The following is a 16,486-nucleotide window of genomic DNA, read 5'->3' on the forward strand; positions in this document are numbered from 1 at the left end:
TGAGACAGACATCTCACTACATGTTACTCTGAGAACTGGGGTTACGTAAGTAACCTGTAGTTTTGAGTCTGTGTGTGTGTTGAGCGCAGCGCCGTCTGCTTTTTTCAGTACAGTAACTAAAGTAGGACTAAGCATACCGGTAGTTTCTGTGGACCTGTCTGCCCGTTTTGTGAGTGCACTGCGCGCGTGCGCACTTGTGTGGCATTGTTTGGGATGACCTAATTAAAATAGCGTCCCCCCGGTAAAAAAAATCCCCACTACACCACTGGCCGTGAGGGCTTTTGTAGTTTGTGCATGTTGGTGATTATGGGCGTCCTGACTCCTCTGGCCTCCTAGTTTTGTGCAGTAGTTCACAACTGGGGGTTGCAAGAAATTACTGATTTTCTTGTGAGTAAAATATTTTTGTATACAGTGTGTCTGTAACTTTGGATTTCATTTCATATAGATGATTATTTAAGATACATTTATATAAAAGGGAACTAAGCAATAGTACAGTAAAGTGAAATCATTACAAGTCAACCTACATTCAAGCATGTCAAATTACTGGGAAGTATGAAAAGAGACAGGTTGTTTCTTAGTGCTTGATCTAGATTAAATTGTTGTCTACGATATCTTGATACAATATTTCATAACGACACAACTCTATTGAAATAATTTATATTATCGTATAGAATAATTGCCCAGCCCTAATACATTAAACCTAATGTATTATTTCCAGTCTTACCTTTTGATAAGCCAAGAAGAGTGGAGCCTATATGGGTCCCAAAAAACAAGTTGTGTGACAACTGCTTGATATGTCACAGTAGTTAACCCATAATTCACTTCCTCTAAAGTATATAACATTTATTTCTGTAGGCGATTAATGATAGAATCGGCAGTATCAACCTTATTATCTTCAATCAAGTGAACACTATTTTCTTGAATTGTTTTAATAATTAAGTTTTTTAAAATAGATGTCCTCCTAATGAAGCTTTTTATTACCTATAAAATAGCAAAAGAGAAGGTTTTATCAGCAGACAATCCCTCAACTGAAAGAGTATTTAGAAAATAATTCTGCAGGTGTTCAGATAGGCTAATTGGATATAAATCAGAGAAAAGCAGGAAATCTCCGTATTTGAGAGGCTATTCGGAGCATTTTCTGACATTTTGCATGAAAAATAGGCAAAACGACTAATTGGTCAAAATAGTCTGCATTTTTTGAAAAGCAGACAAATATATTTTGATCAGCAATATTAATCAAAGGGATTTGATGTAATGGCCACCGTTTGAGCAGGCACGGATATACTGCGTGTATAGTGTGGTGTCACACACTGGATTTTAAGGATTACATATTACACTTGTTTACTTCATTCACATTACACAATTACGCTCAAACGACAACTAAATCTGACGCGAGAAGCTGTTGTTTGGCCTAAATGTAAAGACAGCATGGTTAAAGTGCAGCAGCCAAAGAAAAGGGATACAGTTTGAGTAAATGTGATCGACAACGATGGATTAAGGCATTATGCAACACTGTGGGGAGTAAAAAAAAAAGATTAGGATTTGGATCCTCGCTCTTTCCGATGCTGTCTGTCTGTTCATTCATCCCTATTCCTCTCTCTCGGTTTCCTGCGACACACAGCACGGGTTCAAAGGACAGGTTTTAAGTTTAGGTGAAGTAACTGCAGTTTTACAATCACATTAAGATGTTATCTAATATGAGTAACAATCAAGCAAAGGACCATCCAAGCTGTCGACACACAGACAGATGAAGCAAATTAGGCCATACAGCGGCGCTAAACCTCCCGCTGCTCAGTTTAATGTCACCACCATCTAGAGGGTGGAAATCACTCTGCAACATGTGACACATTTCACCACAAGACCTTACAGTAAGTCAGATCTGCTACAAAACTATGAAATGTCAAAACAATAACAATGGTTTGTACCATACTCTGTAGTGGTACAATCGCTGAAATTATTAGCTCAGATTATCAACACAATGATATCAGAAATATTTTTGAAACACAATTACTTTTTAAAGGATTTATGAAGATGTTTTTTGGTTCAAGTTTGATTTCCTTCCCTTCATAAGTCTATGATGTGATTTAGGGTGTATCAAATATGATGAATATGGTATGACTTCTTAACAATGCTGAAAGTATTGTATGATAGTATAGTAAAATATTATTTTTGTATCTCTTCTTTCCTAAAGAGTCCAACAAGAGCCTCTAACAGGTGTCTGAGAGCTTAAACCTTCTCCACTTGAAGGTGAAAGCAAAACGGTGTTACTGGGACGCTGCCTGGACAAAATCATGAAAAACTTAATGAAGTTGGAAATATTCAATGTGAATCAAAGTTATTCAAAAAAGGAGCAGAGCATATAGCTGTGAACTAAGTTAAAAAATCTGAAATGCAGGTAACATCCTGTGCGTAATACACGTATGAAAGGACAAAGAAATGCAGCCACTAAACTCCTGCGTGAAAAACATCACACACATGAATAACACTGACATAAGCAGGAGCTGCTTCAGAATAACCTTGGGCGCAGACATTAACATGTTCAAGTTGCATAAAGTATGTTGAGAAAATGTTTTTCTTTGTACTTCACTTCCTTAAAAACAAAACGTTGAGCAAATGTAACTTAATGCATGTCTCCAAGAAAGATCATTTTAATAAGATTACATTGTTTGAGTGCCTTCAAGTTTGAAATCATTCCTTAAAGTCTGTTCCTTGATGATCAAATGTCTTATATCAACACATATCAAGGGAAAGCATCTTAAGCTCTCTTTAAAGGCAACTCAGATAAAGTCATGGTAGAGCTGTACTTCATTGACTAACACCCAAGTGGGCCAAGAATAGTGTTTCGTATACAGAAAATCCTATAGATGCGCAATCTTGGCATAGTTTACCTCTGCAAATCTACTAGATGTTTCTGCTACAAGCTCCTAATTCAAAATCTCAAGTAAGGAAATAAGAGAACTTTCAAAAAGAAAAGGTTCTACATAACTAGGCAGTTGAGAGCATCCTCCTCATCAGTCACGTCACACATATATAATCCTGCTATCTTGTCAGTCTGTGCATACTATGATTCTTGTTTGATTGAATAACATATGTAATATTGATCCTGGATGGGAACCGGCCAATAGTGCACTGTGCATGTTTTTAATATAAGCTAGCCTACATTAAATAGCCTGTCAACTTTTTCAACACAGGCCTACGAAAAGTTAGCTCTACTTCTCGAAAATAAATTGTCATCGCTCGTAGTTTTATACAAAATAGGGTTGGATCGGTGTAATATCCGTTAGTCAGTCTCTGTAACGGGTCCTCTCCGGTGATATGCACCCTTCAGATTTTCTTGCGGACGCTTAAGGCCACGGAGTTCCCGTAGAGCAGCCGGTCCCGCTCTCGCACCTCCTCCTGCAGCTTGGCCTCGGCGACCCGCAGCTGGCGGATGGTCGCCTTCATCTCCTTCATCTTCACCTCCATCAGCGCGATGATGTCCCGCTGCTCGTTCAGCTTCCGCAGCAGCTCGGCCGACGTGGTGCCGGTGGTCAGCGAGTACGAGTGGTCCAGCGGGCTGCTGGTCACACTCACGTACTGCACGGCCGCCAGGTGCGAACCGTTTTCCGACAGTTCGTCCCCGATGAACTCCTCGGTGATGGGCTCCGTGTAACTTGTCCCCTCTGTCTGTGCGGGGAGCCGCGCCGTGCCCAGGTACTCCCCGTTCTGCCCTATCTGCACCACGGTGATGCTGCTATCATCACTCGCCTCTCCTCCCGTGGTGCCCTCGGCTCCCTCCGCCGCCACACTGCCCAGCACACTGGAGATCAATATCCCAGAGGGGGCTGCGGCACCGGGTGCTGTAGCCCCTGCCGCTGACACCTTCCTGCCTCTGCCCCTCCGGCTCCTGCGCTCATTGACACCCCGCAGAGGGAAGAGGGACGGCACTCTGATGGTGTAGGTCTTCCTCCCGCCGGCGAAGTGCACACTGCAGACCCGGTGCCCGGTGGTGGGCTGGAAGGTGCTGAAGCAGCCGCTGACCCCGGCCCGGGAGATGTTCCGCAGCCACAGCTCCCTCAGCGTGCTGTCTTTGGGAAACGTGTAGAAGCGCAGGTCCCGGTCCCGGTGCGAGTTGTTGTAGCAGCCCGGGACACAGCACGTAAAACCGGGCATGTTTGCTTCAACACTTAGGCTTTAGAGCACGGTCGTCGGGGTGAAGTTTAGCTTATTTAATTGTTGTTTCTTTTTTCAATGCGTTGTAATGAAGCTCAGTGGCCTACAAGCGGAACTACACGTCCCACAACGCTAACAACTTCCTGTTTATTTTTCACCAAAAGTGAGCTGCTTTTCTTCTTACGACCGCTAAATCCACCGGTATTTATCCGGACTCCAAGCATGTAGAGCTTGTATTTATGATGAAATTGAGGCTGGTGTTTTATTTTCGCTGGTAAATGTCTCGTTTTGTTCTTCGCGGTGTTATCAAGCCAACCGTCCTCTGCTGAGAACTAAAAGTCCCAGAATTCCTTGCGCTCCCCCTGCAGGTCCGTTAGAAAACGAGCGCCCCTACTGGCCAGTGTGGGTAAAGCGGGGGTGGGTCAAATCAATGTCCAGGTGATTTCCTTTACAAGTGAAAACGATCTGGACAGAAGATTAGTCTTAAATATTCTCATTGTTAAATTGTATAGCTATGATGCATTCAAAGGTGGTCTCAAATTAACCCTAATTTTCACAAGCTAAATCATTAAATCTAACTTTATTTTTAATTAAAAGGTCTGACAAATCAGAAAACCATCAGCATGGTCTATTTCTGTTCCTTTTATACCTGTTAATCGGTGATATAAATGACGGTGTTTTTTATCATTTAAATGGTTCTTAAACAATAAGAGTAATATAATAAAAAATAATGCCATCAAAGCTATGGTCATCTATAATGCCTAAAACTAAAAGAGATGTTTACTCGTCTCTTCTTGTTCTTCTAAAATAAGTTAGTCGAAAAGGAATTCAATTATCTTTATTTTTAAATGTGGTAACCTTGTCAGCCACCTGATGGCCTTTTAGATCCCTTCTTTGTGTTTGAATCTTTCCTGACAGCAGGGAATCTTTTTTATTTGATTTAAATACTTTTAAAAGATACAAATGATGAACAAAAACAGTAAATGTCAGTACAGTTTAATAATATCTTCCTTTATTAAAAGAGTGAAAGATCATATGCATATTTAAAAATGTGGGCATTCAAAACTATAAAAAGATATTATCAATGGCAGCAGTGGATGTTTTGCCAGTGTATGGCGTAGCTTAAGTTAACCATAGCAAGTGTAACTAATTGTAATCATGTCTAAAATGGTTACTTCTAAAATATCATTAAAGAAATAAAAACTGTGTGCATAAAACTTTGTAAAGGAGGTTTGTGAAGTCTCATCGCACTGAATCATGGGGAAACAGAGAGAGAATCCACTTCCTCCACTTGACACACAGCAATTAGTCACATAATTAATCCATGTTATATTTTAGTTATTTGCCTTTAATCGACATAATAACAAGTTCCACAGGGAGCACATTTGCTTCTATTTAGTATTAATGTGCGTAAGGCTAAAGCCATAATTTTGAGGTGTAACTTTCCCTTGATTCTCCGCTGGTGAGCCATCTTCTGCCTCCTGTAGTATCTCTGGTCCTCCCTACAGTCCTGCCGTTGCTACTGAAGTTACCACTAGCAACTGGGCAGCGCCCGGCGGAGCACCTTCAACCGCCGTTCATGTTGTCCTGCTTCATACAGTAGGTAGCACATTTTACTCATATGATGGGTTTTTATCAAGCCAAGTTCAAAGACAGTTAGACGACTTATCTCTTGATATTAACTCTGTAAAGTAGCTTTGTTTATCGGGGGCTTTTTGGTCTCGTTTTGCGGCTGGCTAGCTGAACATGCTAGCTAATGTTAGCTAAGTGTGTGTGTGGACACTAGCTATCCACCATCACACTCCTATAGACTGTTCAAAGTAGTGGCCACTTCGCACAAGTAAGTGGTATTGTTAAATATAGCTACAGCCAAAGTACTTTTGATCCCAACAGCAGTATTGTGTGCGTTATTACTTTGTTATCTGATTAACAAATAGCAGCAAGGCTAGGTTACTTTCAGTGTTGTCTGTGAGAGAAAACCTGGTAAATGTGTTTGTTTGGCTGTTTACAACCCGAGGTGATCCAGTGTGATAAATGCAGACCATATGTTTCTTAAGGTTAACACAGGTAATGCAGGTGCCATTATCAGTCTGTGGTTGTGCAGTCATAGCGACAAGCTGCCCCTGCCAGCCAGTATTTTAATGTCACCGTCATATCTTCTCCCATAAATGTATATTCCCAGTATTATAAATAGACAAACCATGTATAGTCTCTTTTTTACAACCCCATTAGAACCCAGCCAACGAAGAGCTGTTTCCCCCCCACCCTACTTCTCAAAAGAGATAATGGTGTAGGCAGGTGCTCCACCATACAAACCCCACTAACAGCACTTTCATAGGCTGAAATTCACACTATAGTTGCATATTCATAACAGTTAGTTTAGAAAGTCAACAAAGGTTGTGTTAGGAGATAAGGAATACAATAATATCACAAGTCATTTTTATATCTATATATCATGTCATTTAGATAAGTTGTTGATGAACTATGTTGTTCTGTGTTCAACTCGTTGTACATTCACTCCACTGAATAAGTGTTTAACCTGGATAGGGTCAAACACACAGACATCTGTGGCTCTACAGAGGTAGAGGTGACGTTGACTTTAGGAGGGTGTGGATCAACTGAGGAATGGCATGTTAACTATGTAGCAGGACACAATGCAAGTAACTATCGGAGACTGCTGATGGGAGAAACTGGTCTACACCTCCTTTAGACATGTTTGTCCTGTTTGTTGATACAGTCACTAGATATTGTGCAAAAAGAGACAAGTTACTGTACTGGTTTTGGTTATCGTAATAATGTGAAATAGATCAATTATCCTATAATGTCTGGTCTTAAATTCAGCATGAACTGCTTTGAATGAACAGTGAATGTGTTAACATAGACGAGTGTGCACAGCATTATTGACCATCTTTAGACAACAGCATAAAACATTTTTTTTTACACATATTGCAGATTAAGTCAATGTGACATATTATTTATCTCCTTTTTATTTTTACAGGTACAATCTTAATTTCCAAAAACAGTCAAGACATGAGAGGAAAGTAAATTGTATGCTCTTGGGATGTTGTTGAGGCTGGCTATGGTTCGCACGTAAGGTCGCACTGAGTGGCACTGCCATGTTGCCAGGAGTCGGTGTATTTGGCACGGGCAGCACAGCCCGAGTGCTGGTACCGCTGTTGAAAGCTGAAGGCTTTGAGGTCCATGCAGTTTGGGGGAAAAGCGAAGAGGAGGCAGGCTGCCTGGCAAAGGAGCTCGGCATCCCGTTCCACACCAGCCGATCTGATGACGTCCTGCTGCACCAAGACGTCGACCTTGTTTGCATCTATATTCCACCCTCAATGACAAGGCAGATTGCTGTCAAAGCACTGGGTAAGAAGTCACTTTTTTTTACTTTTATCATGTTTTTGTTTAATTTAATGATTACAAAAAAAAGGAACTTAGTTTACTTCCTAAACACCAGCTTCAGATCTTATACAACAGTTAAATACTAAAATCATCTGCAAATACATACAGTTAATGTGACTTGACCCAGCTGGGCCTGGTGGGTCGGCTCTGGAACAGATTTAACATTTTTGACTGTAATGACAGTACTCCCCAAAAACTAAAAATGGCTGCATTTTTCTGTAACCTATTCCTCAGGGTTTATCCTAGTGATGTGATTAATGACAATCATTTCCGTAACCACAGGGAAAATAGCATTTTGAGGGACGAAAAAGAAAATCCTTATGGATTAAAACTTAACCACATTTTACATCTGTTAACAGCTCATTGAGGGAAACATAGCAAACACATTTCCTTATCAGAGGAGACTAGATCTATAAAGTTATCTTACTGTATCTGATGGAATTCCTGAGTGTTGACCTCAGCATCCTGTTTTAGTTGCAACTTCCTGAGTAATTCCCCACCAAAGTATTTATCAACGGCACTACTCCCAAGGCCGCCAATCTCCATATATAAAAGCCATACACACCCTTTGTGCTATCGATGTGGCTGCATGAGAATGTTGAGTTTTTTGTTTATTCATTCCAATCTCCAGGAACTGAGGGGTAATGGCATTTAAAGCAATCGACTCCACAGGGTGCCCGAGCACGGACATATCAAGTCCAGCCTACAGCTTCAAATCATATTTAATATACGCTCAGTTGCAACTTCAAAACGAACAAATGCAGTTTAGAGAGGCATAGAACAAATCTGATTAGGAATCCTCGTAATCAACACAAAGATTACCAGATTAATTAAAAAGAAATTAGTTGTTCAATCTTTTTGTTACTGTTTTCCAATACAATACAACCAAAAACTCATAAAACGTTTTGTGGGGTGGCATATTATATTTGGTTAAAGTTACATTCTAGTATTCTAATTGCACTCAGTAATTTGATCAGAGATAAGTATAAACCCTTCCTGTCTCTCTCTCTCTCCCTGCAGGTATAGGTAAGAATGTTCTGTGTGAGAAAGCTGCAACCGCTGTGGATTCCTTCAAGATGGTGACTGCTGCCAGATACTACCCACAGCTGCTCAGCATTATGGGTAATACCCTGCGCTTCCTGCCAGCTTTCGCGGCAATGCGCCAGCTGCTGGTGGAGAGATATGTTGGCGAGATGCAGGTGTGTGATGTGCGTGTGTATGGCCCCAGCCTCCTGGACCACGCGTACGGCTGGACGTGTGAGGAGCTGATGGGCGGAGGCGGACTGCACACCGTCGGCTCCTCCGTCATTGACCTTTTAAGTTACCTGACGGGTGAACGAGCCCATCGTGTTCATGGCTTATTGCGGACCTTTGTACAACAAAATGGTTTGATCCGAGGCATCCGCCGCGTCACCAGCGATGATTTCTGCTTCTTCCAGATGTTGATGGGTGGAACCGGGTCTCGCTCGGGCGGCGTTTGTTGCACCGTCACCCTGAACTTCAACATGCCGGGGTCATTTGTGCACGAAGTAATGGTCGTCGGATCCACTGGGAGACTGGTTGCCAGGGGGACAGAGCTATATGGCCAGCGCAATGGGAGTAAAAGTGAGGAGCTGTTGCTAGGCGACAGTGGGTGGGTGGGGCCAGAGGTGAAAGAGATGCCCCTGCCTCACCTGCAGGGGCTCAGCTCCATGGTGAAGGCACTGAGAGAGTCTTTTCAGGCTCATGAGGAGCGCAGGTCATGGGCACGAGGACCGGTCGCCATGGCACCGACATTTGAAGATGGTCTGTACGTGCAGACCGTGGTGGAGGCAGTGAAGCGGTCCAGCTGTAGTGGAGAGTGGGAGTGTGTTGAGATCATGAGTCAGGAGCCAGATCCCAATCACAACCTATGTGAAGCTCTGCAGAGAAACAAGAACTGAATCTATTTACAAACCCAGTGCAACTACTACATGTGTCCGACGGTCGGCCTCTGAATGTTTCTCCTTTCTGTCAGCTGCTGAGGCAGTTTACATGTACCATGACTACTTACATTTAGCATTTTCACATTCTGCCACATTTTGAGCAGAATATCTTTGCTTTAGAAATCAAAGCTGTGGATGTTTGTACCCTCACAGTTATGATTTGTTTGTACACTAAATGTGTTGACCTCAGCTCCATTATTCTGATTCTCAACCGAAAATATTATTATAGCTGTGTCAAAATCTACCTGTGCTCCGTTTACATGTTTATTATCTGTAACATGCCAAAAAGTAGACACAGCTTTTTGTGTCACTGGAGCCTAAAGTCATGGAGCAATGCCTGAAAAGTTCCCTTTTAAATAAGGTTGATATATGTCTCCTGTCGGCAAGGCACCACTCCTATGTCAAATATTGTCCAGGAGAAAAAATCCTTGATAGGCAAAATACAACCTTTCAGTGGACGTCCGACCGTTTGCTTATCCTCACTTTAAGAAGCTTGTGTGGACATATTTCTGTCATTTATGGAACAAGCCGCTTATATGCAGGTTGTATTTTGAGAAATCAGACCTTAAGTGGTTTCAGTGTTTCCCAGAGTTATACATTACACTACAAGATAATGGTCTAGTGGCTATGTATCAGCACTAACAAAGCTGTTAAGTTGCTGCAACCTAACACGTCTCAGGAGGGAACGCAATTTCATAGTTTGGCTCAAATTGAAACACAACTTTAAGTACAGTCCAACCGAGAAAACATGTGAATCTTTATTGTACATATAGATGTATGTTGGTGTTAATTTATTTTCAACATGAATAGCACATTATTCTGAAAGGAAGTGGGCATGAGGATGATTTGACTAACAAAACTCTTTCAGTGCTTGCAGTGTGGCGACTGGCACAATTCAAATGATGTTCTTTTAGAGCTCGGCCTCTATTCAAATATAGAATAAGAATAATGGAGCTGTGCACTGTTTATTTTTATTTTTTGGATTTTGTAACAATAAGCATACATTTAAAGAATGAATGAGGGGCTTGTAGGTTTTGATGTTAATATATGTCATGGCATACCTAAAATACCAGGGATTGAGTAAAATAAGCTATGTTAAACTGAACATTAAAAAGTCTAATTTATATAAATCTCCTGCAAAATGTCAGATTCCTAAGGCTATCTTAAGTCTTTATATCAGATGTCACACATCCTGTCGGTAGAGCAGTTATGGTGAGCTGAAATTATGAACTGCTACGGTGGATTTCAGTAGTGGCATGTTTCATTGAAAGTATACCAACTTCAAACCACTCAATCCATATGTTCAGTATGCTCAGTCATTTAAATGTGACTATTTCCAGATACACTACTTAAAGAAGCTTCAATGAGGGTGACACTTCAAGTGTTTTTAGTCATGGTTTATATAAACATCTTCTGGAACAAACGGAACATATGGACAGAGCTTAAGTAGTAGCAGTAGCTCACCTGGTACAACTCACCGCCTATTGATCCATTCAAACTTTCAGTAAGGAAGGAAACTACCACCTTTTAACCTCTCAAGCATTTATAGGATGAGCATTTGATGCTCAAATGAAAGATTTTAGGTGGAGTAACGCAATGAATCTTAGAATCCTAGAAATAAGTAACCTTTTATTGTTATACTGACAACAGTTTTAAATATTCAAAGACCTAGGATATTTGACAACTAGATTTAGTTTAAAATGTGTGTCAAAAGGTTTGTTTACATGAGATAACTATGAAGTTATTTGAATGCTTTTTGAAAGATTTTGTTCATGCAATCTATGCATTTTAAGTTATTACAGATGTTTAAATCAAGAGAGAGGAGTCTGCCCTTCATCCGAAACACCTTACTGATCTTTTCATTGAGTAGAACCACTGGATCTGATATGCACAAAAGTGTAAATGTGTGCCTCTCTAAGTTGCTCAGACCAAGCTACGTTTTTAGTTGTATAGTCGCTCACTGCATTTCAGTACTGCTGAATAATATTGGGCTCGGCGCTCCTCCTGCTGAGATAGGAGGTGAGGACAGAAACAGGCTGCTGTTTGTTGTATTGGTTTGTTCCTTTCTTAGACCCACGCAGGATCTGCATATAAGGAAACATGCACCTAACACGCTTACCTCACGCTATCCTAACAATGCTTGTAATTAATCAAGTTTACATTAAGTGTCTTTATAAAACGCATCACCTTTTCTCACAGGATTTTCGACAACCCACCACTATTAAAATACATTCCAACCAAGTTTTCACCTTCTTCTTTTTCTCTTGTTCTTTACACTGATAACGGATAAAAGTGCCACATATTTAATATGCTGTGTGGTGCTATTACCAGCCGGCTCACTGCGAAAATGAATTTAACACATGTCTGTATAAGGAAGTGTTTTTGTATTTATTTATGTCTTGGTGTGGAGAAAGTTTCCCATTGTTTATTTTGTTCAGTGTTTGTGTCACTCTTAAGTATGTGAATTTCTGTTGTAGTATTTATCTTGTTTAGTTTTAGTGTTTAATATGGCTTTTTGAGCACAATTTATGTTGGTAAACTGTACTGTTCATTTGCCTGACAGATACTTCCTTAATAAATACAGTTGTATTCATTTACTATCTTTGTTCAGAAAGTGTATTAATTATGTAAAGATAACATTTCAATGTTTTTGTTTTGAACCCATACAACACATATTCAAATTATTCAGCAAGTCAAATCTTTGACTCAGTGTTGGTTGTGTTGTATACTGATCTGGCAGTAAGCGTATATTTACTCATTATCACACAAATAAAATGCAACGTGTTACATCCTCCCTCATCTCCATAGAGCATATAGTCACCATTTCTGAATCGGAGCATTGTGCTGCAGTCAAAGGGTTTACAGGATTTGCTTTCTGGAAACAACTTTCAACATTTGATGCAAATACAGTAACTAAGCTGTTCCTGTTCTCAAAGTGCAGGTTCAGCTCTAAAAACACATTTGTAAACGATGATTGAACACTATCAATTCAACATCTTGATTTATAGTAAAGCTAGGTAGGAACCAAAGAATGCTTGATATATGAGGGTTGACATTTAGTTGTTCAGGACAGGTTAAACCATAAATACAGATTGTAGAAACTTTTAAATATGTAAAAACTCGGCTACATCCAACATCCAGTATATCAGATGTAGGTAAGTGAAATATCCCCACCGTGGTCACATAGAGAATGCACTTTAAAATTACATTTTGGAAACAGAGATTGTATTCAAATTCCATTCCATTAATGTATTATTGAAATGGGAGAATTATATGGGCTTGAGTTTAATAGACATTCACAGATCGGTAATTCCTATAGTTGTGTTTGTAACAAAAACTAGCCGACTATCCCCGCCCCGGATATGACTTAAGGACGGTGGCAGCAATGCGTTGTGGGACAATGTGTAGCAACTAGCTACCCTGATATAAACACAAAAGCTAACAGTCGACATTTTAGTTAAAAAAGACGAATTTCTACACTGTTTCTCAGAACGATTCCGTATTAAGAAGCACCGGGGAGAGCAGTAGTGACGGTCTGTAAATTAAGCGCTGTTTTGGGCTTTTATCAAACCGTCGACCTTCGAGAAGATGGAATCGAAACAAGCCACTTTCGGTATGCTTGCCTTTAACTCAGATTAAACAACTAAATAATGTCCTTGTTAACGATTTCACACACTGCTGGGAGCACACAACGGCCATTCACATTAGGTAAACAACCATGGCATCTTTATGTTTTTATTTACACCAATGCTTTTCCTCCTGAGACATGTCGAAATGTGGAAAAGCAACTTTGATTTGACTACACTCAATTAAAACGTGTCTTCTTTTCCAGTCACACACCTGAAATAAAAAGTTGTTCATCATCATTCTAGTTCTGAAATAATTAGTTTGCAATTAATGCAAATGTTCAGTTGCAGCATTAATAACTTTCTGTTTTCCTGCCATTTAGTGGAGCTGGCTTTGGGGGATGCACAACAATACAGCTTCCCCTCTGTGAATGGAGCAGTTATTAAAAGCATCCTGGAAATTGCAGATGGAGCTCTAGTGAAACAACTAACTCCTGAAGAGGCGATTGATGACCTCCCTGTCAAACGTACACAGAAACGGAATAGACGCAGCTTAATTTGGAGGCACTACGATGAGACGGACAGTTCTTCATCTGTTCGCTGCCGCATTTGCAGCAAGATGCAGAGCATTGAAGGCGGCAGCACCAGCAACCTGCATCGGCATATCTCAACGAGACATCCGGAAGTGTCTTCTCAGCTCCTAGCAGACAGGCAGCACTTACAGAGCTCACCTGCTTCGGAGGACACATCAACACAACCAAAGACAGCTGGTGAGACACAGAAAGTTATTTGGTAATGTTTTATAACTCATTGCTGTTTGTGTGTGTAGTTCAATTAATACACACACCTTCTGATGCTCAAACTTGAACACATCACCAGTGTTGTTCCCTGGAGTCACTGGGTGTTTCAGGACAGCCCCTCTTCCAGGCGACCAGGCCGAGGTTGATCAGACCTCAGCCTGTGTTCAAGTGGGCGCTGTGGCTCAGTGGTATAGTGCGTTGAATTTAGGATCAAGGGAGCACGAGTTCAATCCCCACTACAGTCAGCATGTCGTTGTATCCTCTTTGGGCAATACACTTCACCTCAAGTCGCTCCTGTGGGGATTGTCCACAGTAAGTCGCTTTGGATAAAAGCGTCTAACAGAACACAAAGGGCATGCAGGTTGAAAAAGTTAGTTCATTCTAACTTTTTTTGCCAAATAAGTGAAATATGTCAATATGTTGTTTTTACAAAACATGATATGGTCTGAAGGCGTTTTTTCTCTTGGAACAGTTATTTAAATAAAATCGTATTAAATAGGAATCAGCAATGAAACATTAGTTGCAGTTCTCTTATATAAATTGTATTTTCCCTTTTTTTAGTGGACCTGGATCTGGCAGCTGATGAATCTGAAAAATTAGATGAAGCTGGCGTAAATTCTCCTTGTGACATCTACCTGGACCAAGATGTACGCATAGTGGGTGATATCATCCCTGTAAAAATTGGCGTAAAACGAAGTAAACGCAGCTTAATTTGGAGGTACTATGATGAGACAGACAGTTCTTCATCTGCTCGCTGCTGCATTTGCAGAAAGTTGCAGAGCTTTGAAGGCGGCAGCACCGGCAACCTGCATCGGCATATCTCAAAGAGACATCCGGAAGTGTATTCTCAGCTCCTAGCAGACAGGCAGCAGAGCTCACCTGCTTCTGAGGGCACATCAACACAACCAAAGACCGCTGGTGGGACGGAGAAGCGGAGAAAGTTACTTGGTAATGTTTTATAACTCATTGCTGTTTGAGTGTGTAGTTCAGTTAATACACACACCTTCTGATGCTCCAACACATCATCAGTGTTGTTTCCTGGAGTCACTGGGTTTTTCGGGTCTTGTAACAGACAGCCCCTCTTCCAGTTATTTAAATAAAATCATATTGTATAGTAACCAGCAATGAACAATTAGTTGCAGTTCTCTTATATAATTGTATTTTCCCTTTTTTAGTGGACTCTGACCTGGATCTGGCAACCGATGAATCTGACAAATTAGAAGAAGCTGGCGTTAATTCTCCTTGTGAAATCTACCTGGACGAAGATGGAGTTGGACACATAGTGAGTGATGACCGCCCTGTACAAGTTAAACAGAATAAACGCAGCTTAATTTGGAGGCACTTCGAGCATCTGGACAGTTTAAATGCTGCACGTTGCAACATCTGCATGAAGAAGATTCAGTGCTCTGACGGCCGCAGCACCAGCAACCTGCATCGGCACCTGTCGAAGAGACACCCAGCGGTGTTTACTCAGCTGCTAGAAGACGGCAAGCGGAAATCTCGACCCAACTCATCACGGGGCTTAAATGTTACTGGGGCCACATCGACATTGCCAGCGACACACTCTTCTGGTAATGTTTGTTTTTTAAAGAAATATATACTTTTGTAGTTTTTACAAATAAACAACAAAACCCACCTCTTCATTTATCAGTAGACTAAGTAATGATAAGTATTGAGTAATATGTTTTGAGGTTAAATGCACCCCTGGTTTTATCTAATCAACATTTGAAAGAATGTTATACATATCTCTCTGTACCTTTCCTTTATAATCAAACTGTAAAATAAGTAAATATGAAGGTAAAATATCCAGTTAGAACATTATTTGATTACTTGTGTGTTTAACCAATATAAGTACAAGTGTTGTCGTTTTCTCAGTAATTGAAGTATCTCAGCATCAAAGTTAGATAGATACATCTGCCACACTTAAACAGTTTATTAACATTTAACATGTTTGGTTATATTGTAGCCAAGATTGAAAATATATTAAACATGCAACCTTCTCTTTCCCTCTTACAGGTGCATTGGAAGATTCAAGAGCATCAGAGGGAGAAAAGCAAATGTTCAAGAGAGAGCAGGAGCTGATAGAAGCTCTGAGGCGAGCGCAGAGACAGGAGGCTCGAGCTCTGGAGGATCAGAGGGAGCTGCTTGAGATGCTGCGGTTGGGGAATGCCAGGGAAGCGGCTGCAGAAAGAGAGGAGATCGATTCACTAAGGAAAGCACAGCTGGAGGAAGCCAAATATTTGAGTAAACAGAGAGAAGAGCTGAATAGTGAAAAGCAAGAGCTGCAGAGGCAAAGGGAAGAACTTCAGCAGGAAAGAGAACAACTTGTATTGTTGTCAAACAAACCTGATCCTATATGACTGTATGACTGAATTTCTATTTGATTAAATTACCATTTAACAAAACAAAACAAAAAAACCCAATCACTGGTCGGTTGTTTTTGTTTCTGTAACACCTGTGTTGCACTGCTTCTTCATCCCTCTGCTACCCATCTGGAGCTGACTCATTTAATGATGTGATCTCCTGATATTATTCTGGCATCAAATGATTCGAAATGTCCAGGACAAACCCCTTCCTCTGAACTCAGCCTGCTTTCACT

General features: G+C 40.8%; 3 protein-coding genes across 5 annotated transcripts; 2 read left to right on the plus strand and 1 right to left on the minus strand.

The window, feature by feature from the left end:
* Positions 1–1,730: 1,730 nt before the first annotated feature.
* thap11 (THAP domain containing 11) lies at positions 1,731–4,485 on the minus strand. The gene has a single exon (XM_079663963.1). The coding sequence runs from the start codon at positions 4,150–4,152 to the stop codon at positions 3,325–3,327; it is 828 nt and encodes a 275-aa protein (XP_079520089.1). The 5' UTR covers positions 4,153–4,485; the 3' UTR covers positions 1,731–3,324.
* A 1,143-nt stretch (positions 4,486–5,628) lies between these two features.
* Positions 5,629–12,119, plus strand: gfod2 (glucose-fructose oxidoreductase domain containing 2). Of its 2 annotated transcripts, none has more exons than XM_079663961.1 (3): positions 5,629–5,751; positions 7,151–7,521; positions 8,578–12,119. In XM_079663961.1, the coding sequence occupies exons 2-3, from the start codon at positions 7,269–7,271 to the stop codon at positions 9,477–9,479; spliced, it is 1,155 nt and encodes a 384-aa protein (XP_079520087.1). In that variant the 5' UTR covers positions 5,629–5,751; positions 7,151–7,268; the 3' UTR covers positions 9,480–12,119. The 2 variants fall into 2 exon arrangements, with proteins under 2 accessions (XP_079520087.1, XP_079520088.1); XM_079663962.1 differs by having other exon boundaries at positions 5,695–5,755.
* Positions 12,120–12,874: 755 nt separating this feature from the next.
* LOC307028707 (uncharacterized protein) lies at positions 12,875–16,304 on the plus strand. Of its 2 annotated transcripts, none has more exons than XM_079663959.1 (5): positions 12,875–13,229; positions 13,471–13,857; positions 14,449–14,835; positions 15,063–15,458; positions 15,904–16,304. In XM_079663959.1, the coding sequence occupies exons 1-5, from the start codon at positions 13,172–13,174 to the stop codon at positions 16,245–16,247; spliced, it is 1,572 nt and encodes a 523-aa protein (XP_079520085.1). In that variant the 5' UTR covers positions 12,875–13,171; the 3' UTR covers positions 16,248–16,304. The 2 variants fall into 2 exon arrangements, with proteins under 2 accessions (XP_079520085.1, XP_079520086.1); XM_079663960.1 differs by having other exon boundaries at positions 12,875–13,134.
* The last annotated feature ends 182 nt before the right edge of the window (positions 16,305–16,486 follow it).

The sequence above is a fragment of the Notothenia rossii genome, assembly GCF_949606895.1.
Source record: "Notothenia rossii genome assembly, chromosome: 2".
Lineage (NCBI taxonomy): Eukaryota > Metazoa > Chordata > Actinopteri > Perciformes > Nototheniidae > Notothenia > Notothenia rossii.